The sequence below is a fragment of the Rhipicephalus sanguineus genome, chromosome 10 (assembly GCF_013339695.2).
Source record: "Rhipicephalus sanguineus isolate Rsan-2018 chromosome 10, BIME_Rsan_1.4, whole genome shotgun sequence".
Taxonomy (NCBI): domain Eukaryota; kingdom Metazoa; phylum Arthropoda; class Arachnida; order Ixodida; family Ixodidae; genus Rhipicephalus; species Rhipicephalus sanguineus.
Window position 1 is genome coordinate 81,452,338 of NC_051185.1, and position 25,453 is coordinate 81,477,790.

General features: G+C 45.1%; 1 protein-coding gene and 1 non-coding gene across 2 annotated transcripts in view; one reads left to right on the top strand and one right to left on the bottom strand.

Moving 5' to 3' along the window:
* Positions 1-25,453, top strand: part of LOC119372160 (uncharacterized) — a 168,025-nt gene that overhangs the window by 128,870 nt on the left and 13,702 nt on the right. The window contains exon 2 of the mRNA XM_037642620.2: positions 19,579-19,633. Within this exon, the coding sequence (XP_037498548.1) occupies positions 19,579-19,633 (55 nt within the window). The remainder of the gene's footprint in view (positions 1-19,578; positions 19,634-25,453) is intronic.
* Trnas-gga (transfer RNA serine (anticodon GGA)) lies at positions 8,109-8,182 on the bottom strand. The gene has a single exon. It is a non-coding gene; the product is annotated as a tRNA-Ser (tRNA).

Here is a 25,453-nt window from a genome sequence, read left to right on the forward strand (position 1 = left end):
AAATTCAACTTATAATAAGACCGCGGCCTCCATCACTCTTCGCGGTAGCAAGCAGTGGACTGAAAAGGTGCGGTAGTGACGAGCAGACGTGGCGGCGTGCTCATCTTAGGTATCGGTGAAAGACGAAAATTACAATTTTGCTGCATGTAAATTACAACAGGATGCGTCGCAGCTGCTGCATTTTTGCAGGAAAGTTGCATATGGCTAGGTTCTGGCCAATCGTGTCCGTAGACAAATGACGCGTAGAAAAACAATTTTCGACGCCCCTCGACCATCGTAACCTGGCCCCTCGCCCCGTTGCCACCGTCGATGCCTCTTTAACAAGTGACGCGATATTCGGCGGCGGTGCTTCCCACCAATCGTTGTGCCCCTCTGGCTCGTGACGTAGAGATCAAGACGGGAAGAAAAAGCGCTGGACACGAGACAGTGAAAGAACGACAGACGAGGGCGCTGAACTAAAACCTCCGGTTTATTGCTGGGATATACAATATATAGCGAAGCTCTGCGCAGAAGAACAACAAAAACAAAGTATCTGCGCAAAGAGAGAGAGAGAGAGAGAGACGTGAAACATCATGTTAGATTCGTCGGCAAAACTGGCTGTCACGTTTCTAACAAGTAATTGATTTCACAGTTATGCAGGGAAATCGACGGCACACTGACGCAAGCACTTCCCTGTGCGTGAATATGGCAAGATTCGCTAATTCCACGTGCTCTTTGCTCTCTGTATGCGTTTCCAAAACGGTGCACCGCTCAGGAATTGGCTGAGAGCCTCAAGCTTTGCAGCTGTGAGCTAAGTGACTGGGCGCAAATCTGTTGAGCGAGTACGCGTGCTCTAGTAGCCGGTCGTTCAAGCATCGGCCGGTTTGGCCGACATAACAGCGCTCGCATGTTAAAAGAATATTGTATACTGCAGCACTTCTGCATTCCAGGAAATGCTTTCTGTGCCTTTTCTGCCAGTTTTCTTTCTTTTTGCCCACCTTGTTCACACTGCGGCACAGCGCTGCAAGTTTGTTTCTTGCACTGAATAAAACGCGTCCTCCAATCTTATCGGCAACCTTTTTCAATCTGTGCGAAACCTCATGAACATAAGGTGTAACGGCTGTGCTTGCCTGCTTGCCTGAGGCTTTCTATTCTCTTGCTTGCATGAGGCTTTTTCGCTTGCATGAGGCTTTTAATTCTCTTTTTATGCTCTTGCTACCCCTCCCCTTGCGAAGCTCGCCAAAAGCCTTTCCGAAACACACACCAGCAAGGCCCGGGGACAAGCAGCCTTGCTGAGCCGTTGCAACTGGTGCTCGAAGCTATGAGCTGCCTGGTGTTGGCACGAGCGGGTCAGATGCGCTTTTAGTCAGGAGACTGCAATACCCCTCTTTACAAGTTTTGAGTGCGCAGACGTGAAGGGTAGGACTGCTTTCTTCGAGCGGCGATATATTGCCAGCACATATGGTCAGTGTCAAAAGATAGCTCAAGGTCTAAAAACCTTATCTTTTTGTCGGTGGGATGCTCAACCGTTAGAATTACTGGTTTAATTTACACTAAATATGTCAGAAATTCCCTGTGTTGACGACCCACTCGTGTGAAGCCCAAGTGAATCGTCCACGAAGAGGAAAACCTTGGCAACATTGGTCAGCGGAAGGTGAGCCATGAGGCTTCTTCAAATCTTGCTAACAAGAAGTTGCTAAGAACGGGAGCGACACTGGAACCAATGCACCCGCCTTCGTAGACATCGTCAGCTGTTGCCCTTCCAACTAGCTATGGGACGGACGCGTGTTGTTCGCTCGAAGGAACAACGGGAACTGAAGGAGCGCCAAAGCAGGAAGAGGGGCGAATGGGCACTAAAACGACGTGAACCCGCTGCCGCAGAACGTGCAGCCGCAGCCGCTGGCTTTTCAACTTCACAGTAGTGAAAGGGCTCTGAATTTTTTCCCATTGAGGTGTGAGAGCATGTAAAGGCAGGCTACATAAGAGCCAGCTGTCCTAAAATCAAGAATCGCTCACACAAGTAGCATAGAAAGAAAGACAAGAACAGAAAAAAGGAAACATTCAAAATCAATATACACTGCTTGATTCAGAGTAAACTATGTTTATGAAAGTAAGCACCACATCGTCGAAAGACTTTCACCAACCGGATAGATGAGGGCACCAAGCAGGCGTTCGAAAATACTGCTTTTCTGTGACTGAAAATTTATTAAGGCGAAAGCCTTAGATGCCTAATCAAACGCAAAAATTGACCGGCGTCCCGCGTCCGTGTCTCCGATCGGCGGCGTCAACACGACTGATGTAAAAAAAAAATCACCATCACGTGGTGACGTCGCCATATGACGTCACAGCTCACCAAACTTAGTGACGTTGTTATGACGCCATCGTGACGTCACGTGACGAAACGTCACACGATGAGGTCATCACATGACATCGTAGCTTGGTCAAAAGTGGACCGATCACGGAGGCAGTGCAAAACCATGTGAGGTGCCTCCAATCCTGGAGGCAGTGGAAAACCACGTTAGGTGCGGAAAGCTTTCGGTGGGTGGCGGGGCAGCATCAATACATCGACTGAGAAGAAAAAGAAGATGGCTTTTGCCTTGAAGTCGTCTTAGGTGAACGCATAAGAGACCCTTTGTGTTCTCACTCTGTCGACACACTGTCGAAGACTTTCGTCTTGTGCATATCCAGAACACGACGGCATTTGCGAAGAAGTTCCGCAATTGTATCATAGCGCCAGCGAATGATGCGTATGGAAGGAAGAGCCATACCGATAAGAAGGCAGTTATACATGCGCGATATCGCAACTGTGTGCCGTAACAGAGGCGACACGCGTTGCATGTGCTTCGTTGGTTTCACCTTGGAGGATAGGTAGGCTGCAGACGATGGTTCGAAAGTCTAGTCGAACGCTTGGCTCTCCATGTCGTAAACGGGATATCAGCGGAGTCGTCGCTGACGTGGGTGGCAGAATGCCCAGCTGTGTCCTTTCGATTGACTTTGATTGCATGATCTCTTCGCAGCGACTATAAAGAAGCTACGTCATTTCCTCTGTTTCGTAATAATTATAGATAGAACAAAAGGGAGCACTAAAAATCGTCTGGTGGGCTTTTTACGCTGAAGGAAAGCAAATCAGTAACAGAAAGATAGCGAGAAGAAGAACAAATCTTTATTTTAAGGGAAGGGGTAGAAAAAGGAGCACTGAAGAACACGTTTTGTGGAGCCCCTGTTCCAGGGCCCCACTGGATTCCGTCGCTCGCCTAATTTGACTCAGAAGCGCTAATTGCAGCTCTGGGTCTGAGCTGGCGAGTAGTGCCTCCCACTGCACCAAACTGTTTACAAAGTTGTTGCCTAAAAATGATTTTAAATTCTCTGGCCTTCGGCCACGCTCCCACGAGATGTGGTATAAAGTTGGAAAACCACCGCACCACGGACAAGCGTCATGGTACAACGTAGGATGTATTTTTCTTAGCCACCAGGTCGCGAGAGAGGGCGAACGTGTGCACATGAGTGGGTAAGCAAGACAATTCTGCCAATTCTGGGGGTTTTATGCGCCATATAACCAGGTTATGGTTATGAGGCACGTAATCAAGGGGGGGGGGGGGTACGAACTGATTTTGACCGCGTGGGATTATTTAACGTGCGCTGAAGCACACGAACGCTCTAGCATTTTTCGCTTCAATCGAAAAGCAATCGGCCTGGCTCGGCAATCGCATCTGTGCGATTGACGGCCAGGCGGGTAATCATTGCCACCACGGTGGGTAATAACACGCAGTCAAGGGTGCTCATGCGGGCTATTCGTTTTTAAAATGACCAAAATAGTCTTCATTTTATTTCTTGCGGGTAGTACAAGGGTTGTTAGTTTGGCTAGCTGACTTACGTATATTATGACTAAAGTAATGAACGATGGGACAGGTGAAAGAACGGGGAGGAAAGACGATGCGCTGACTGTGAACCGATTTTGTACTGAGAAAATAGCACAGCATATGTAGGGCAGTGAGCAAGCAGCTATCAAAGGGGCACAACGCTATCGGTTGACTCAACGGGACGGCATGGGAATCGCTTAGATAATGGGGGAATAGGTCGTACACATGATCACATACCTAACCATTGGCGTGAAGCTGAAACAACAGTAGTCTGAAACAACGGAAAGAACCAAAAAAGAAAAATAGAATTGTTGTTAAGGGGTACCTCGTGGAGAAACAAAAAAAAAAAAAAGGTTCGTAGTCACGTATCGAAAATGCTAGTCTCCTAAAAGAACAGAAAGAAAAAGAACGACAGATATGTGCCGACATGGTGCGTCACATCAAAACTGGGATTGGAGATACCTTATCTCATAGTCAGATAGTGCAACCGGTGATGCGCGAGTACAAACTGCTACCCTCACTATGAGGCACTTTCATTTCTGTTCAGTGTTTCACACCTACCACGTCATGTTAGTCATCATTAGCATAACCTATTAAACGTTATCCAAATGATCTCCATACCAACCGGTTGAGTCACCAGAAAGTGTTGCTCCCCCCTTTGTTGCTTCTTTTCTGCTTTATACATACTCTGCTATGTCCAATAAAAGATCGGGCGATCGTGAGCGCTTTGTACGGTTTGTTGTTTGACCTGCCCCTTCGTTCGCTGTTTTGCCATAACCTCAGTGGCGGTGGTGCTTAGTAAGAAGCATTTACATGAGGTCAACGTGCGCCATTTTGTCGTAACATTCGCAGTTGTGCTTCTGAAGATTATTTGATTTGGATACACGAAACACAAAAGAACACAGAGGAAATAGGGAGGGAAACGACTGACAAATGCCACCTAAAGGGGCACAACGCCTGCCTGCTCCTTCGGGAAGGGGGAAACAGAGGAAATGAAGGTAGGGGGAAAGAAAGAGGAAAGAAAAGAAAAACAAATAACACAGACGTAAACACAAATAACTAGTCACATGGAAAAATATCTACAAACGCGAGGCCAAATGGGTTTGGTTTATGAAAATTAGCAGGGCTCGATGGGCCTGGTCTCGCCGAGCAGCGCGTCGTCCCGAAAATAAGCAATCATCACGGGTTGTTCACTTAAATGCAATAAGTCCGTTTTCCTCGATGAGCAGTGCCCGCTGCATAACGAATACTGGACACTCTAAAATAAGGTGTTCCAATGTCTCAGGTGAGCCGAAAGGTATACATAACGGACTGTCCACACATCCTTGACGATATAATAGTTCGTGCACTAATACAGAGCCAACTCTTAGCTTAGGGCTCTGGTCATGACGCGGCAATCCACGGCCACGAACACGAGGACGGAAAGATCAGCTTGAGGCGCAATCTTCGTATAGGTACGGTGTGCTTAGTGCACCAGTGTCTAGTGCGACTAAACGCAATGAACCGAGGTTTACATTTCATAACGAATGAGCGGCAGTGACAAGAAATACGTCCTATGCTCTCTTCGAAGCCTGAGACAACCCCGCCACGGTGGTCTAGTGGTTATGGCGCTCGACTGCTGACCCGAACGTCGTGGGACCGAATCCCGGCCGCGGCGGCTGCATTTTCGATGGAGTCGAAAATGTTTGAGGCCCGTGTACTTAAGATTTAGGTGCACGTTAAAGAACCCCAGGTGGTCAAAATTTCCGGAGCCCTCCACTACGGCGCCTCTCATAATCATATCGTGGTTTTGGGACGTTAAACCCCAGATATTACTATTATTATTGGAAGCGTGAGACATCGCGTGCATCACCACCAGTAATTATAATTTATTTATATACTTGTTTTGCTTTAACCCCAGGGTTTTACAGCATTGAAGAGGAGACGGACAAAAGAAGCACAGACACACAAGAAAAAATTGGGCAGATCCGACGTACCGTGGGAGTCGACGTTATGCGAGGAATGCGGCGGGTAGGTGACTGTGGCGTATCTTTTTTAACTTAGCGACACCTTACAAAATGTCGCTGATGATTTGTATAAATTTTATACGCACAGATATATATGTTAAAGAGAAGCGTATGTGTTATATAACCAGTTGTTTACGGTTGGGTAACGCTGCCAATGGCACGCACGCACGTTTCACGAACCCGTGTGCTTGTGTGCAATAACTTCTTGACAGTTCTTGTACAAGGGCATCATCACCATGATCAGTGAGCACCAGCAGCTGATCATGACATGTTACAGGATACGGTCGTGATCGTGGTGACGAGGGGTCCATGTGTAGTGAAGTATGTGGCATAGTATAGCTGTTGCAATTCGTGGATGCCTCGGTCATTTCGCCGACAAATTGTCTGTAGACAGAGCCGGCGACATGTCGGAACCTCATGCCACCCTTCGCGTTGGTGAGGTATAGGCCGTCGAGGCTGGTAGGCCTGGATAGTGCTACGTAGACCAACATCAGGGGATGGTGTTTGTCGTATTCGTAGACTACCTGGGCGTATGTGGTCTACGTAGCCTAGTCTACAAAGCGGCTGTCAATCAATCTGGCATCATCCTCGGACAGCATGAGGCCATCTGCCAGCCTCGTAAGAAATGAAGACGACACTGCGTCGTTCTGGTGGACTAAGTGCACTTTACGGTGCGTTGATGTTGATATCATATGTAACTTTCGTTAATGTATTCCTTCGGGGTCGAGCAATGCTTCAATATAGCTTGCTGAATCATTGAAATACAAACGTAATGTTTATTAGACAGCTATAAAAGCGGAGCCAACACTGGAACTACAGATGTTAATCTGATATGACGCCTGTATCGTAGCAGTACACATCGTAGGAGTATCATGTAGTGTTTATTGCTATCTTGTAAAATTAGATAGCCAGCACCACAACCACATTTGACGTTGCGCCGATGTTACTCCTACGTAGGCTGTTTTTCCGAACCAGTATAGAACTGGCGTGGCTCAGTGGTAGAATGCCTGATTGCCACGCAGAATGCTTGGGTTCGATTCCTGCTGGGATCCTAATCTTCATTTTTTCCATTCGTTGAGTACACGCTGCCGATGTTGGTTTTCCTTAACGCTCTAGCATTTAAGTTACCAATGTCTGTTCTCGCCGTTTCTGGGTATAAACTGTCAATCACCTGTGGCGCATACCCGTACACCGCGGCCCGTGGTAAACGAGTATGTGCCACACGTGTCTAGTGGAAAGGGCTTGGCGACGTACGTGACAGGATTTTAAGGTTATCCATGTCATGACCCGGCAATCAGATTCGTCAAATCCTCTTACCCACCCATGCAAATTTGGGTCTACACCAAGTTAAGGAGGCGATCATGAGAGCACCCAGACGTAGTCGGGTAGATAGATAGATACGTAGATAGAAACGCTCAAAGTGCCAGAGGTTCGCTAAGAAATGCTTCGCATTTAAAACCTGCCATAGTGTTTAGATAATAGAGCAAGCTGAGAATAGATCTGTTAAGAAATTTAGAAAGTGCAGGCATTTTGAAGTACCAGTCATTACGTCGGAAGGAAACAGAAAAGGCGAAGGCAGCGAGGTTAACCCAAAAAGCTTCCGGTTGGCAGCCCGACACTAGGCGATTAGGGAAGGGGAATAGAAAGGTGAGAGAGAGGTTTGGGTACATATGCATAAAATTATATGGAGAATGTTAATGCTGAATAAGCCTGTTAAGGCTAAGTTAGCGTCCAGTAAGCTCTCGTAAATCCAACTTCCAAACTCTACCAAAAACAAGCAATATCCCACTTCTCTCTCTCTCTCTCTCTTTTTTGCAGTTCAGTTGCAGCAACAAGTCCACTTATCACTGTCTGACCCTGCGTGGCACCAGACTGTACCGAACTGGAATGAAAGACTGTCCCGCATTGAAGAAAACTGCCTTTTGAGCGCACCCGCCGCGGTGGTCTAGTGCTTATGGTGCTCGAATGCTGACCCGAAGGTAGCAGGAACAGAGAAATGCTAGAGGCCCGTGTGCTTAGATTTAGGTGCACGTTAAAGAACCACGGGTGGTTGTAATTTGCGGAGCCCTCAACTACCACGTCCCTCATAATCATATCGTTGTTTTATGACATAAAACCCCTACAAATATTACTACAGCGGCGCTGTTAAGCTATTCCTTAGGCCGGAAAGGGAAAATAGACAACCACCCGTTTGTAGCACAAAGCCACAAGGAAATCCATACGGATTTCTCAGAAATAAAGCCTCTCAGTTGCCGAAAAATTCGTCCTGGTCCGGGGATCGAACCCGGGACCAACGCCTTTCCGGGGCGGTCGCTCTACCAATTGAGCTAACCAGGAAGCTAGCAATTGGCAGTGCGAGGGCGAATTCATCGACAACTCGAAGCAACTGGACACATATTGAAAATCAGTTTTGCGGAAACCCGCAAGGTGGCGGAAGGGTTAAGAAAGGGAAAATAGACAACCACCCGTTTGTACAAACGGGTGGTTGTCTATTTTCCCTTTCTTAACCCTTCCGCCACCTTGCGGGTTTCCGCAAAACTGATTTTCACTATTCCTTAGGCCGGTTCCAGTCACCAGGATGCTCAAGCAGCTCCTAGCAGAGGATAAAAAATGTGTTCGTCTGGAGCGAGAACCGAACCCAGGCCGTCTGCGTGGCAGGGAGGTGTTTTACCACAGAGCGACGCCAGTGCTTGACACTGCTTCGAAAAAAACAACAACCTATACATGCATCATGTAGTGCGAGGTGGGAAAAGAAAGTGAGGAGGAGTGATTTGAGTGTGAGAAGGAAGAAAATAAGAAGGTGAGAGGGACAAGAACGGGTACGCGCCACAGAAAACGGGTATGCGCCAAGCAGATCATATCATAGCATAGTCATGCATACTATGCTATAGCAAGGGGCGGGAAAGGAAAGTGAGTATGAGGAGGAGTGATGCAAGGGGGAGGAGGAATAAAGGAGGAGGGGGCCACAGAAGCGGGTATGTGCCACAGAAAGAAAGATAGACAGATGAAAGAAGAAGACGAAGATGAAGGAGAAGGAAGTCAATCTGCGTTCGCCAGGTGGTGGCGCTTGCTTGCCGATGGAAGTTACGCCTACATTTTCTAAGGAAGGCCACGCAGTTCCGCTGTTCCTTCAGGCTTGGGCCGCTAGTTTGAAGCTGCCCTAACTTTCTTTTTAACGTGTTACCGCGCCACCCATGTGCGCATTGTTGCTTCTCCATCAAAATACTCTCTGACGTGCTGGGTAATGGAACTAAATCAGGCTTTTGCTTACGAAGAAAATTATTATTATTCGCAGCTCTGGAACGCTTACAAGCGGAAACGAAACGCTGTTGCTGGTGGAAATTCCCAAACGGCCTTCTTTTGTTGTTTGCTTGTTCAGACTGATAGCACTGAGCGAATACCCCAAGCCAGCAAGTGTGCGTCCTCTGCTGAAATGGTACCCGATGGCGCGCACTTGTTTTAACGCAGCTGCGTTAAAGAACCACAGGTGGTTCTTTAGACGGGTTTTTTAACGCAGCTGCGTTAAAAAACCCGTCTCACAGAAATTCCACTTCATAATAATTTAATTGTCGAGGTTTTACGTCCCAAAACCACGACATGATTATGACGGATGCGGTAGTGGGCGACTCCCGAAATTTCGACCACCAGAGGTTCTTTAGCGTACACATAAATATAAGTACACGAGCCCCTAGCATTTCGCCTCCATCGAAATGCGGCCGCCGCGGCCGGGATTCGATCCTGCGACCTTTGGGTCAACAGTCGAACACCATAACCATAACCGTGGCGGGTTAGTGTTTCGGTGTCCACGAGGGACAAATCGCAATAGAGGCAAATAATAACAATCACGGATTCGGGCCGGTATCGAACCAAGACCTTCTGCGTGGCAAGGTGGTGTTCTACCACAGAGACACGCCAGTACTTGAAGGTAATTCGCACAAAGGACCTACACAGGCGCTAGTAAAGCGATGAGTGTAGTCAGCACATGTAATATTGCATGGCAGAAGCATAGAATTCGACCAGGCATCACAGCCCGTGAACTACGTAACGAGTTGGTGTTTTAAAGGCCCACCTATTAAAAAGCGCTCAGCTATAGTCAACCATCATCGTCAGCCACTGTGTTAACAATGTGTGCAGCTGCGTAGCAGCGCGCACTGCCTTAAAGGGACACTAAAGAGAAACAATAAATCGGTTTAGATCGATAAAGTGTGCTCTGAGGAGTCTAATGTCGTGAATTTCGCGATCATAGGTTTGTTAATAGAGGAGAAAATCAAGTTCAAGGTAAATCTCCCCGCGTAATATCACGTTTTTGGCGCCATTGGATCAACAAATTTATCCCAAACTTGATATGTTAAGTGTACGACTCCCTCAGAGAACAATGTACTTCGTTTTTACCAATTAGGAACTACGTAGTCCCTAGTAGGCGCCGTCAAAACATGCGACGTCATGGCGAATGGTGCGGAAACTTCAAGGTGGCATCGGCACCCACATTTTGTTTTTGCGCGTTTCCCCGCTTACTAAGCGTGTTCTTGCAGCAAGCGTTGTGTTTATGGTATCGTGAAAGAGTACTTTCCTAATATGAGAAAAATCGCTTTGCTAAAGTCTTTAGTGTCCCTTTAACATGCGCGTAGTGAGTGCTTTGCTACTTCACGAAATGATGAAATATGGCGAAATGGGCGCTTCACAACTGCACTTACAGTAGGCATGCTAGTTTGAAACGGTTAATATTACGCACACGAAAATCCCTTTCCACGCGACAAGGGTGAGGTGTTCACCGACAAGCGAAGCATCACAACAAAATAAGAGGGCGATGCCCGAATATTTTTAGTCGTCGTTGGATGAAGGCGAAAGTACGACTAATCACTCGCATGTATGGTTCAGTTGACCTTAAATGCCTTCAAGATGTCATAAATATAAAAATAAGAGAACGTAATTATGTTTTAGTGGTGTGTTGGTTGACACGTTTCCGCCAGAACAATATGATTGGGTGGAATACTTTCTTTTTTCGAAAATCAGGGCCAACCTTGTTGTCTTTAGTTTGCTAGGAGGAAGTTCATAATTTTCTTGACATTCGTATGACAACGACGGAAGCAAAAAAAGCTTACGAAAATCAACAAAAAGCATACGTATCTGGCACGAACTACTAATTACTTTCAGGCTGTTGCCTAATACCCATTATATACGTGGTGATTAGGGAACGAAGCGTCGAAATATAAGTTATGGGAAGACCGTGACCAGGTGAAAGAAAGAAACTGCTCTAAGCGTGTAACTTTAAATATGGAAGTATAAAATTTAACACAAAATGGTTTTCTTACAGCTCTCGATAACGCAGACTTTGGTACTGGCCTCTAAGAAGCACTACCACAGTATACATAAATCACTGTCTGCTCGCACGCGATAGCTTTCGGTGCGCTGAAAGCAAATTCAGAGAAATTACATAGAACGGTTATCATATTACGAGGAGAACTAAACATGAGAAACGCCCTCTGATGCAACTGGGTGTGTTCAGATAAGGACAGACCAAGGGGGGTCCCGACTATTTTTTGTTTTGCACGAAATTTTTATATGAGCTGGGCAAATGTCTCTATAGAAAGGAATGAACCTTCGTTTTGCGGAAATTATCATGGATTTCTAGGAAAAAATTCGCGTTTCACAACAGGTGGAAAAAGGCAATTCTGCAACTTTCAGATTTCACAACTTTGGAGGCCTATCACTAAAAACTTAACGCATTGTGGACATCAGTGTTAATTTTTCGTAAATTTTCAGCAATAGTACTATCGGCCTACGGAAATTTAAATTTGTGTGACTGACAGTACATTTTTGAAAAATTGCCAAACTTTGATTTTTGAGCGGCTGCCTCTCGCTGACCCCAAATTCAAGGGTCTTTTTTCGCAGTTTTCGCTAAAGCGCTGAAGCTGAAAATATTTCTCGCAAGTCTACGAAAGATTTTTCGCTAATTAAGCAAAACGTTATGTGACTACACTGCATATTTATTTCGTTATAAAATCCCAAAAATGCCATAATTCCAAAACTAGCGAAAATTGCAACATTTTAGGGTCGTTTTAAAAAAAATCATCATCACCGATTTTTATGAAAATGATGGACTATACTTGGCCATGACTGCTAAATATTGTGCTGCAAAAATATGTTGCATTATTTTGTTTGAAGTGAGAAAACTGAGCTTATTTTAATACCCATGTATGGTCTTAACATCAGTGTGTGGCGTTCTAATGATAAAATAAATTTAATAGACATATTTAGTTCGTAGCTCGCTTTTTTGGTTTTAATAATGACGATGGACCCAGCTTGCGTCTTTTTGACTGTTTTGAGACACAGAAAAGATGAGCTTGAATTTTTCAGAGCTCCTCTGTCTGTATCCATACTACGGCACATTGAGGCAGCAGGCACGCGAGAGCGCGTCCAGCAAGACCAGAGCGTAATTGAATGCCACCCGCAAGAGAGGGAAACAAAAGTACGTATAACAGCCAAGCACTCCGAGAACCTGTGACGGAGAACACATGACCGTCGTGAAATGCGAGACGCACCGCGGTGCGCCTGCAACGGTCGGACCCAGACAGGAGAGAGCGTTCCCCTCACCCCTGAAAAGCAGTTTTTTGGGTGTAGACCATATGTCAGTCTGGATAGTGAACTCGAACAAAGAAGTCGTGTTGTTTTCTACGTGTGTCAATGATACAGTTTTTTCATCTCATTGTAGTTACTCTCGTGTCATCCTCTATTATTAATAATAAGTTATTTTGTAAGCAGATAAGATAGAGATTGCGGAGTAAGTAAGAAGCCCACTGCAAGCAGCTCTCTTCACGTAAACCCCGGTGTCAAGACATCAGCTGCGATCCGGCTACTGAACTTTCGTTATTGCACTAAGAACTTCCTTGGACGCTACCTTCACCCCAAAGTGATTGTACCTTATACTCACTGTAACCTACTGTGTCACCGAGAGATCTCACTGTGGCACAGTTCTGATGGCGAAGTTTCCTGAACGAAATTGCTGCGCCGACTACTTAAAGAGACACAAGCGGAAGATCAGGTTTCAAAGGAATTTCCGCAGTGTCAAAGACTTGGGAATTGACAATCTAAAGAAAGTGTTGGAAGCTGACACAGCGCTCAGAGTGCATGAATCGCACTTTGTGTGCCAGAATTGCTTTAGGAACTTTAAGGAAGACATTGAGCATATGGAAGAGGAATCCAGTCAGTCCAATGAGGGTTTCCAGACTACAGAGGAAGTTATGGAAAGCATTAAGGCAGTCGTTCGTGCCCCATCAGCAGTGTCGCCACTAAAGCCTCCTCGGAGTGTAAAGAAAGGGAAGGGACTCTCGTACGCAAAGCGCAAGGCAAATGGAATTACTAGAGCTGCTGTAAGAAACATTCGATGCGGAATTCGCACAGCATACGGTATTAAAGACATTCCATCACAATTCAGTTGCTGCGCCTGTGCCAGCTGGAAGAAAAGCCTACACACAGCGTACATCAAGTGCACATCTTTTCGAGAGCGCTGCCGTCTGCTATCCTTGATACATCTGAGCCTAACAATAAAAGAGGTGCAACGCTTCATTCCAGAGGCAATGAAGCACGCGATTCTAAAGGCCAGGAAGATAGCTGCAGAATAAGGTTTGTGGAGCCTTTTGGAGCCGTACTGCAGAGAAAAATTGAGTGAAGCAGACACCAACAAAATCCTTGAATACTACACAAAAGATGAGCTGGACTGTTCAAGACAGGGTCCAAACAAGAAAGATGTGGTGCGCGTGCGCATCGATGGAAAAGCCGAATTCATTTCGAAGCGTTTCATGACGCGGTCGCTACGAGAGACATACTCAGTCTACAAACTTGCTAATCCGCTGTCAGCGGTTGGTCTGACAAAATTCATATCTTTGCGCCCAGAATGGGTCAAATGCTCACCGCATCGGGAGGGGTGTGTATGGGCATATTGTGCAACTTTCGAACTATGCCTTATTGGGATCAAAAATGCGTCGGGGTCTTTGATGTCGACTGATGATGTGCAGGCGCTCTGTGTGTGCACGCAGCCTAGCACCAAATGCTTCTTAGGCGAGTGCAAACAATGTCCTGTGAAGAATGGTCTCAGCCTGGGAACTCTTGGCATAGCACCGGACGAAGAAATTGTATTTGCTACTTAATTGGGAATCAGGTGAACTAATAAAGAAGACCATGATGCCTCCAGCATTCCTAAAGGAATTTCAAAATGTGACCATAAAATGGATCCCTCATAACTACCTCGCGCGCACGCAAGCAAATGTCATACACGAGGAAAAACAGTGTTGTGAAAAGGGTTCCATTGTTTTCCACTTCGACTTTGCCGAAAATTGGTCCATCGTACTCCCAGATGAAGTACAACCTTACCATTGGCAAAGTACGCAAGTTAGCATCTTTACTTGCGTTGTATCGACAAGAAAGTCGACATGGAACTACGCAATAATTAGCGATGTCGTTTGCCACGACTCTGCACATGCTTGCTAGGCCCTGAGAAAAATCAAGGATCACATTGAAGATTATGCTCCAATTTACACGAAACTAACACTTGTGAGTGATGGAGCAGCTGCCCATTTTAAGAACCGCTTCCAACTGCACGAATTGCAATGCAGTCAGCTTCAGACAACCAAGTGGCTTTTTTCGGCAACGGGGCACGGCAAAAATGCCTGCGACGGCGTCGGTGGCCTTGTGAAACACCAAGCCACACTACATAACCTGCGTTCACCCGCCACCGAGGTCATTCAGTGCGCAAGTGATTTTGTTACTATTGTAGCCAGTAAACTTAAAAACGTTTTCTTACTGCATATGGAGAAGAATGAAGTGGAAGCCTTCAGAGAACTGAAGAAGGAATGGAAACTTGCGAGACGGGTTCAAGGTATTCAGGCAACCCACATGTGCAAACACATGAAATCGGACCAAGGGAATTTCCTGTACGTAGCGCGGTGCGCAGACACAGAGTGGAAGGAGTTGTAAATCTGCAGTGTGCAAAATTTGATTGCCCGAATGGATATTACTCATTCTAGGTGACGTGAATAAACTATTTAATGCGCAACATGAACGTGCTTCTTGTAGATTCATAACTCCCTCATTCCCACCATCTCAACCCGTTTCTGCGAATGATAAATTCGTCGAAATATTAAGACCGCAACGGTCTTAATATTCCCATACAAGGGTATGCTCGAGCCACCTGTACATTATTGTAACCAGCTCTAGTCCATAAATTTCGTTGCTTGATGGAAGAAAATCAGGGTAAGTACGCAGTTCAAGATGGTAACACGAAGGCTTTTATTATTAATAAAGTATAGGAGGATATTTTTGCAGGATTTTCATCGAAATATGGCCCTCAAGTAGTCTTAGGGCAAGTTATAATCATTTTCCTTAAAGAAACAAACGCGAACCTCACATTTCGGGCCCCCTTTCTCTACCACCCAGCAGCGAGCAATTGGGTCTAGGCACACTAACGCAACAATAACATTTTCCCGTACTGTTAGGGAAATACTAGTTAAATCTCTTTTGCGTTAGACACGTGGTATGATGTGAACTAAAATGGTTGACGTGCAGAAAGATTTGCACTCTACACCACGAGCTTTCATTTGTATGCGCTCTCGGGCGCCGGCTGCCTCAATGTACTGGTAGGGACACAGACAGAGGAGCTCTGAAAATTCAAGCTCAGCTTTTCTGTGACTCAAAACGGTCAGAAAGACACAAGCTGGGTCAATCGTCATTATTAAAACCAGAAAAGCGAGCTGCGAACTAAATATGTCTATTAAATTTATTTTATTATAAGAACGCCACACATTGATGTTAAGACCACACATGGGTATTAAAATAAGCTCAATTTTCTCACTTAAAACAAAATAATGCAACATATTTTTGCAGGACAATATTTAGCAGTCATGGCCGGGTATAGTTCATCATTTTCATAAAAATCGGTGATGATTATTTTTTTTAAAACGACCGTAAAATGTTGCAATTTTCGCTAGTTTTGGAATTATGGCATTTTTGGGATTTTATAACGAAATAAATATGCAGTGTAGTCGCATAACTTTTTGCTTAATTAGCGAAAAACCTTTCATAGACTTGTGAGAAATATTTTCAGCTTCAGCGCTTTAGCGAAAACTGCGAAAAAGACCCTTGAATTTGGGGTCAGCCAGAGGCAGCCGCTCAAAAATCAAAGTTTGGCAATTTTTCAAAAATGTACTGTCAGTCACACAAATTTAAATTTCCGTAGGCCGATAGTACTATTACTGAAGATTTACGAAAAATTAACACTGATGTCCACAATGCGTTAAGTTTTTAGTGATAGGCCTCCAAAGTTGTGAAATCTGAAAGTTGCAGAATTGCCTTTTTCCACCTGTTGTGAAACGCGAATTTTTTCCTAGAAATCCATGATAATTTCCGCAAAACGAAGGTTCATTCCTTTCTATAGAGACATTTGCCCAGCTCATATAAAAATTTCGTGCAAAACAAAAAATAGTCGGGACCCCCCTTGGTCTGTCCTTATCTGAACACACCCAACTGGAGGCTGCACACTCACTCCCATGTGTTGCTGTGCGATTCGCCGAAGCGCTTACTGCGCAGTTGCATTTGCTCATATGTATGGCAATGGCGAGTGATCGGGTCGTATCTTTGATATGAATAGGATACTCCGACTGTGACCCGGGAGCTTTGCTACTACAGCATTATGCTCGAAGTTGAGCGCTCTGTAGCACGTCCGCCGTGAAACATGCATTTTACGTGCTGTTTCAGTTGAATGTAGTATCACATTCAGTTGAATTTAGTATCATGTTCTCTTGCGGATAGGCTGCTCGTGACTACGTCCGGGAAAAAAGAAGGCTCCACGTGTTACCTGTCCCGTTCGTTCACCTGTTATCCGCCCCTACGCATCACTGTTTCGTTTAGTATCACTATGGTTTCCAGGTGTTCCTTAGCTTGATGCTATTTATATTAATGTTTAAGTGTATTTATGTTTATAGCAGCCTACAATTTGTGGGCTTTTTGAACATTTCTGTTTACAGCATTGTCTCCATTTTGTTCGTTTGGCAGAGTTTCGCACGACTTCGAAATAAATGACTATGCACACAGGCAATTAGCTGGACCGTTTTACTAATTGTTATTTAAAGAGGTACATAATAGGAATCGTCAGTCTTGTGATGCACGAGCTTGTGAGCATAGTTTACAACTACTGTAAGTTTTGTTCTGGCGGAAGCTATACTTATTGCAAGATTTTGCGGGCTCTCATGTATAATAAGGGATCGAATGCTCCTTATCGAAGTACACAGAATTCTTCTTGCGTGTATAAACGTGCTTACATGCTACAGCCTAAGGGGAAGGGGATTGATGACAGAAGGCCTTTGGAGGAGCAGGGCAGGAAAGGAAGGGAGAGAGATACAGAAAAAAGAAAATATATGGTTGTGGTATGCACAAGTGGTGTTAAGTAGTTGTCTCTGAGGAGCATGAAAAGAAATTTTAAAATTTGATGATGTTGTGAAGGAGAGGGCGTAGGTCGAAGTATTTTCGCGAGGTCTAGAGGCACATTGGAAGTTCAAAATGTTGTACTTTGGAGAATTCTTTCTTCTTTGTGTACCTGGCAATCTATGTCTCTTAATTATGTTCGACTGTTTCTAATGCGCGACAGTTATCGCAATATGGGTTAGTGGTCGAACCAAGTCGGCACATGTAACTATTGGTGAAACCGGTGTTGAGGCGAAGTCGATGATATAGTGTCTCAAGGGGATGACGATGGTTATACGGAAGCCTTTATATTAAGTCACGGTCGATTCAACGGAGAAAGTTATCTTGAGGCGATAAATTTCGTTATTGATTCCCATTATCGTGTGTGGACGTCATGCCATGAGCAGCAAATATCAAATGCTAAACAAGAATACCAGACGAATTCCAAGCGCTCGGTCCTCGTATACCGCTACAAAAAAGAGATGCACTCGCATAGCCAATCTAAACCTTAGACCTTAGATCAGCGTTAGATCCTTCAGAAACACGACCCCGATACTTCAGGATCGCGTTCAATTCGGTCGGTACACACATTGATAAACCAGTGGAAAGATGTGACACTTCAAAAACAACTTCCGCTTCACATAGTTTTCTGAAGGACAACAATATTTTCATAGTGTATTTTACCACAGGAGGAAAACGTATTAAAGAAAAGCTAACTTGCAACTGGCAGATGTAGTACTTACTTTCAAGGGAAAGATGACGAATCGATATGGGAGACCACATGAACAAAAGAAAAAAAGAAGTGATTGCGAATTGACAGGAGCATGGTAACATGTAACCATACACCTCGCCTTAGTGCCTATTGGGTATACACAGAAATAAAGACGGTTGCTCGTTATAAAACCTTCGAGGCTCAACTATGTGCACTTGCATTCGACAAGGTTTACAAAAAGATGTGAAAATAATGGTACTCATGGCATGTTAACTCTCGTTTAGCCCCGGGAATAAATACCGTCGGTGTAATTATTGTCACACGCCCTCGTATCCCGGTATGTCTTGAGGACACTGCAGCAACATGACAGTGCTTTTCCGTGTTGCTCTTGATACGTGGTGTCTGCGTCGTTCGCCCACAGGTAGTAACTAGATGTCACACGGGCCCTCATACATTTGTCTAAGACGACTCGAAGGCGAAAGAAATGTTTTCCTTCTCAGTCGACTGCACTGATTTTTTAAATGTGTGGTTCATCTATACACTATCAGTATTCTAAAGACTGACTCGTAAGATATGTTTATGTCGTTCCACACTAAGCGATGAAGTTAGAAAGGACAGACTTGGTGGCACGTAATTCAAGCAATAGGGCAGAAAAGCCCTACGAGACGTATTGCTTTCGCCGTCTGTGTGATTCTTTGCGCTACTGGCTGAATTAGACACTAAGCGATGTTCTTCGGGCGAGCGTCGCTCTAAAGCTAAGGTTATTCGTCCCTAGACTAGTGCTGAAGTTTCCTAGTCCGGTAGGTGATGTGCAGAGTTATTGACAAACTGGCCAGTTATCCACATCTGAAAGAAAGTGCACGCGGAAGTCTTTACTCAGGCTACTCAGGCGACGAGCAGTCACGAAAGACTTTTACAGATTCTCCTGGTCACGCTGTTCGGTGCACGCGGTAGTTAACTATTTTTTGCGTTTGTTTGTCTCTCGCTCTCCTCGTTCATTGGAACAACCACGCCGCTATCATATACAATACGAACGCACTTGTTGCTTACGGTACAGCGTCCTCTTTCCATTGACATATACAGCTGGAACATTTCGTGCGACTGGTTATCCGCGAATAAACAACATTCTCCATTGAAAACACAGTTGTTTGCAGTTCGCGGGGCCGTCATAACGGACGGAATTCGACGTCCCGAATTCCCGATGACATCAGTCCAAATGTCATTATCTTCGGCTGTCAGTCAGCCTAATTGCGGCTACCTTCGAAGCTTCAGCGTGTTCGAGGGAGGCACCGATAAGCTACCGTAAGCGTTACGTTATCGTACGCACGCTCCGACGCCGGCCACGAGACTTCACCTGGATGCGAGGGCAGGGACGCACTGAACGAGCCGTGGCCATATCTGTCGGCGCACCGCGTTCCCTCACTATCGGAAGGACGACCCCATTTAAAGCGCGGCTACCATATCGCAACCTGGCACTGTCTGCGAGTTAGTCGACGCGGCGGCCGTGTAGCACCTTTGTCACCTTCCACTCGTCAAGCAACGCCCCATTCTAACGCCTGTTTCCAAGATGGCGAGCTGGAGGTTTACGGCGCTAGCGTTACTGCTCGTTGGAGTTCAGTCAGGTGAGACATCGACAGCTGCGTTCCACAGACGATCACCAATTCGAGAACATTGGCTTGGCTCGAATCTGCTGGAAATATTAATTCGCGAAAGTACGATCTCGTTGCGGGCAGCAAGTCCGGATCCGCTATGTCTCTGCACGTCAACGGATCATATAAAGTAGTTCAAGCCATAATGAAAGGCTCTATTCGATTATTCTGATGCGTAGTACGTTTCACTAGACTTTTACTATAGCGGCTGTGGCTAGCTAGAGAACATAGCCAAATGCGAATTCATTAAACTTCTCTTTCGGAAATGCGTTTTCTCATTGGTCAGCCGGCTTTGCTAATGATATGTCCCGCATCCTGATTTGATGAAATATTTTATTACTAAAGTTGTTAGCGTAATTAGTTTTTGTGACGGCTGTCCTTAAGCAGGTGAACTGGAGGCAGCAGTAAACCGCGTGAGTGTTTTAGGCATTGACGACACTGCCTGAATTCGCAGTCATAAACTGTACTTGAAAAGGAACTGTGAATACGAAAACGAATAGACGCGTGATATACTGTGCAACGTGAGTAGATGGTTCATTTTAAATTTGCGCTTTTACGACGGCGCCTGGACGTTATGGACTTTCAAAGTTAGCCTAAACTCGCCGCCGATTCTTATTTCTTCATTGAAGTGCACGTAACTGCGCGAACATCTTAACGTGGCGAAGACTAATTGCGCGCATTTAAATGATTGGTGTTTGATTTCCCAGAAAAAATGAGCATTCAAGAAATTGCAGAAGCTATATTTAGATTGCGGACCTCGAATGTTTAAAAAAATTGGCAGACTTTAGGAGAATGAAAACACGAACTATACATATCCGTAACTCTCAGCTAATCAAAAGAAACAGGAAACCGTTTTTAATCAAAATTTGTTAGAGTATTTAGGGCTCACAAGTATGGTTGAACAGGTTATGTGAAATTCCCATGATTCTGCACAACATGGTGTGTGTGTCACATTTCGGCTGCATGAAACTGTTGGTACTCCCTACATCCATAAGTTTCAACTCCCTAACACGCTGTCATGTATGCAACAAATAAGATCACTGTAAGTTAGCTTCGCTGCTGCTACCAACACATAGAAAATTTATTGAAGACTGTACAAGGGATAAACTTTCCTAAACCGCGCGAAAAGACGAAGACACAGGTAAGAAAAACACTCAGAACACCACGAGCGCAGCTGCAACTAAATGTCTGGTAAAAAGAAATTCTTTTCGTTAATGCAAAATTAGATGGTTTTCATATGCTTGAGCGGTCTTCCATATCATATTACCCCTGCGTATTGCATAGTAGCTTAGCCTCACTTATTTATATACGGTATCTTTTCTTCATTCTCAGAGGGGACATGTTTGGGGTCAACTCCATTGTGAAAGGCGGCCACGCTTTCGGAGCGCTGCATTCACTTAAATCAGTCAGTCTCGAAAGTTGGATATTCAGCTGCTCGGGTTTGAGCAGGCGTGTCCCAGATCGCACTGTAAGGAATAATCATATTCTTTAGGTATGGAAGCACACAGGATTCAAAACAAGGCATGGTTTGTTTGTGCCAACCGCACATGAAACATTAGTGTTGTAATTATGTGTTATTTCCTGTGCACGACGTGGAGGACTGTGTGTGTGTGTGGGGGGGGGGGTGAGGGAGAGAGGGAGGGGGTTTTATATCATGATTAACTACCTCATCGCTTCGAAGCAGAAAACACTCTAACTGCTTTCTTTCAAGGCTCGTCTACGTCCTTAAATTTGCATAAATCATCCAATGATCGAATACACGAAAGAAAGAGAAGTGTTTTGCAGTACAAAAGAACTCCCGTGGTTCTTACTTACCACGCACGTTTTAGAAGGAGCTATTGGACAAATGTGGAGTCCCTTACAAGCACTTGAAAAGGAAGAATATGATCGAGTTTGTCGCTTTGAGAAAATCTATTAAAATGCCTGCCAGTGTGGAGTACGTCGAGTATTGTTCGTGCTTGAATGGATGTTGAGTTCGTAATTCATTCGGGGTACAGCACATTGTACAATGCAGCAAAACCTCCGTTAACAAAACGTCGAATAACTGCGCTGTTTTGTACTGCTGAATAATAACAGATTGGGTGAAGTACATTGTAGCAAAGGTTTAGCCATGTCGGCACCAGGTTCAATGGCTGTATGTTGGGTGCCGCTACATGAACACAAGTATAACTAAGCTATCTAAAAAAAACTTAATATTTGATACAGATGAACGTCACCATTTTAATTTCTCACTGAAGGTTTCGGTGATTGTTCATACGTCAACACAGATAAAGATAGCCGTTGTTTTTCTATCCGTACGAATTTGTTTAACATATTCCCAATATCAGAGATATTCTGCGCTGAACAACCTGTATGCAAAACTATACGTTTCTGCTCGATAATACTATTTTTCATTTTGTCAAGCCCGTGCTTGCATGTGACTGGTATTTCGATCTTCTCAGGTATTGAGACGAGCAACTTATTAAGAGCGAACCACAACTCTGTCAAGCCTTCACAATGGTGAATTGCACCAGGTAAATGCAGGGTGCCCTGCTGAAGGTTACATGAAACACGCGTCAAAGCAGCAACATGCACGCGCACACAAAAGCGATTACGTATCCGGACGCGTTCATGTCTTTTTCTTTTTTTTTATTATAACGACTAGGATACATACCTTACATAACCATATGAAGGAGAGAGAAAGTAATGAGAGCGGCTAGGTATGCCGCTGCCCAGGCATAGATAGTATTCGATCTCTCAGGTGCTTATTTTGAGCGCACCATCTTTCTAGCAGCAAAAACCACCACGCGCGATCGGAAAAATGTTGGGAGACGTGATGCGTGTGGGTCTGCTGTACCTCGTGTGTATTTGCCAAACATGGTACCGAAAAAAGGATTCTCGACATTTTTATGGCAGATGAGGCTCTAAAAAAAAAAGGTCAGGCATTCTTATGAAAGGAAGTAACAGCCACATGTTACATTGTTATTCGCGCACATTAACTGTTGTATATCTTCATTTTGGATTCGCATTGTTATCGACGTTGAATTCTACGCAAATTTTGAGTACAATACAAACTAAGAATAAGGAACAACAGCAACGTTACGGCATGCAATTAATACGTGATATAAGGAGAGACATGCGGAATCTCTTTCAACACCTCGCAATTTGTGTTCCCAGTGAGATGTATTTATTGTCACATTCAAAATTTAACCGCTTGAAACCCATTACACGAATGTGTTAGTTACTCACAGAGTCTGTCACATCGACAAGCACCGTAGCATTTCTTGACAGAGAAAATCTAGAGTTGGGGGAGGTGAAGGAAAAAATAACCCCAGAGCTTTTTTTCCCGCTAATGCTGTAGTCAAAAGACCCCAAGACCATACACTTTAACGAATTCATTTTTTTAAAGCGTTGGACGAGCATTTGACCTTAGAAATTTGCACGTTGATAAAGTGGCAGGGTTTGTAGAACGTCCCAGCGTGCAATTAGGCTGAGACGACGTCGGGGAGACCTCAGAACTTGCCTTGCGCCTTTAACCACCTCACGTTATGTAGAGGCGATTTGTCAACCGGCAAAGGACCATGTCAATTTTCGTACCATTCTGAATGGAACAGTGAGGTGGGTCATCGCGTGCACGATCGTGCGTTCGGCAAAAAAAAAAAAAAGGCCGCGTATCTGCGTGCTTCGCTGCAAATGTCGTCTAAAGACGATAGAAGAGGCGCTGCGTGAGATATGGACGTCATCTGGCAATACGTCGGGAAACATGAGTGCTGTGTTGCGGGCTGGTGGTCCCGGCGCAGCGGCAGGCGAAGCCGGCGGTGACCAACGCGACCGGTGGGGACGCCGGCCAGCCCGAACACGCTGTTTGGCGCGATGCGCCGAAGGAGAAGAAACGTCCGCACTCAACGAGTACTCTCCACAAACTCTCTTATTTACACGTCGCCTGGGTAAAACAGGAATGCCAGAGCGGCGCCCCCTGTCATTCGTACAATGCAATACTGAACCGAAACCGAAAGAGAACATGAGCTTGTGCAGAGGGCACGGAGGAAGACAAGTTTCAGCGGAGTCGCATTTTCAGCGCAGCTTAAGAAACTAGGGTCTTTAAAATTGCGTATCTATGTATTTTCTATTAAACGAACACACCACGTAATACTTACCTAATGATGTTGCGCCTCAGATATGCACAATATTTACTTTTTGATCGACAACGTTCACAAGTATGAACAGCCGTACCAGTTCAAGATGGGTGGGCGGTAAGCAAGTGGTTCAACTTTGGTCGGGTGGCTGAATCGGGTGACGTGCCGACAAACGGAAAGACAGACCAAAATTTCTGCGTTTAAGTTCCCCAAGAAAGACTATCGTCTTTAATAACTGGGTCGCTGTTACAACCTGACATATAATCGGTACACCATATGTCGTGCCTAGCTGCACCCATTAAAAGATTTTGTCTCAAAAAGAAGCGGGAGTACAGCCAGTTATGCTGAATTATAAGCATTGTACCCGAGTACATATAATACCAACACCGTTTATTATTTTTTGTTGTTGTTGTGGCGCAGTTGCATTCAGAACTAAACTTAGAGATAGACATTGTGAAAAAAAAAAAGACTCGTGATAGTTGGCTGGCGATTCATTGTACAAGCTTTGGTTGCAAGCCTATTTTTGGCGCATGTGCTATTACCGGTAAGTCTCGTGACCGGCTGACGCGTGAGATTTGGACGACCATGTGATTTCGCTTCTAGGTCAAGATTGTGTTAGGACTACGCCATTGCAGATGACTGATTATCTTCCTAAAAAGGTTGTTTATAATGTCACGTGATGTGATTAAATGTATGTTAGCTTTCCTTTCTCAAATGAAGGTCGTAGGTTGTTTCCCGTCATGCCTGGCGCTATTCATTATCCTTCACTATGATGTACAAAGACGCCCGACTCGCTGCTATATCAAGTAGTTCACGAGAAATGAAACGCCCCTGCTTTGTTCGGTATTCGATGGGAGTTTATCCGAAGCGCGTGAGAGGAAAAGAAAAGATAAGGAAAGATAATTGCCTGTATCTGATACCACGGGGAGGTAATTCTGATTACTGTTGCATCACGATGCTCTTGCGCGAAGAGACAATACGCTTCGCAACTATGCACTCGTCTCGTGGCCTGCCGGACGTGACAACACCCACATAAAGTGAGGGGCGTTTCGGTGCCTGATTAAAACGGATCATCGAGGACAGTTAAAGAAAGAATCAAGCCTCGCGCGACGCGTAGCACCGTATTCTTCAACATTCCACCATTGAACTCATGCCCTTAACTCACTGGAGGGATGAATAAACGTACGAATGCAATGAGTGACCCCTCATAAAGGGGCGGTGGGCTATGAGCCAACCAATATCAATTTCGAACTAATGACTTGCCCATCTGAACTGAATGTTTCTTTAACATTTTACTTTGTACGTTAACATTCTGTACTTTAGGGTACACTCAATTTGGGTTTTATGTTACATCTTTTCTGTTCTTTCTCATCACTGCTCTACCACCACCGACTGATGTCTATCGCAGACATGTTCAAAGTTTTCCTGCCATCCCTAAAACCGACAAATACATGGAGGCCAGCGCTCTTGGGAATACGCAGATGGAGATGTTGGCATTCCCGTGAAACATGTTCCGTCGTTTCCCTAGCATTCCCACAGCAAGTGCACATGTGTTTCTTCCGTTATTACATCTCAGCAGTCGGCTGCCGCGGCGGCAACTGGACTGACACTAGTCCTCGCCAGTCAAGTTCATCGCCGATCGGCGGCACGCCCGAAGAGTCCATCAGCGACTCGCCAG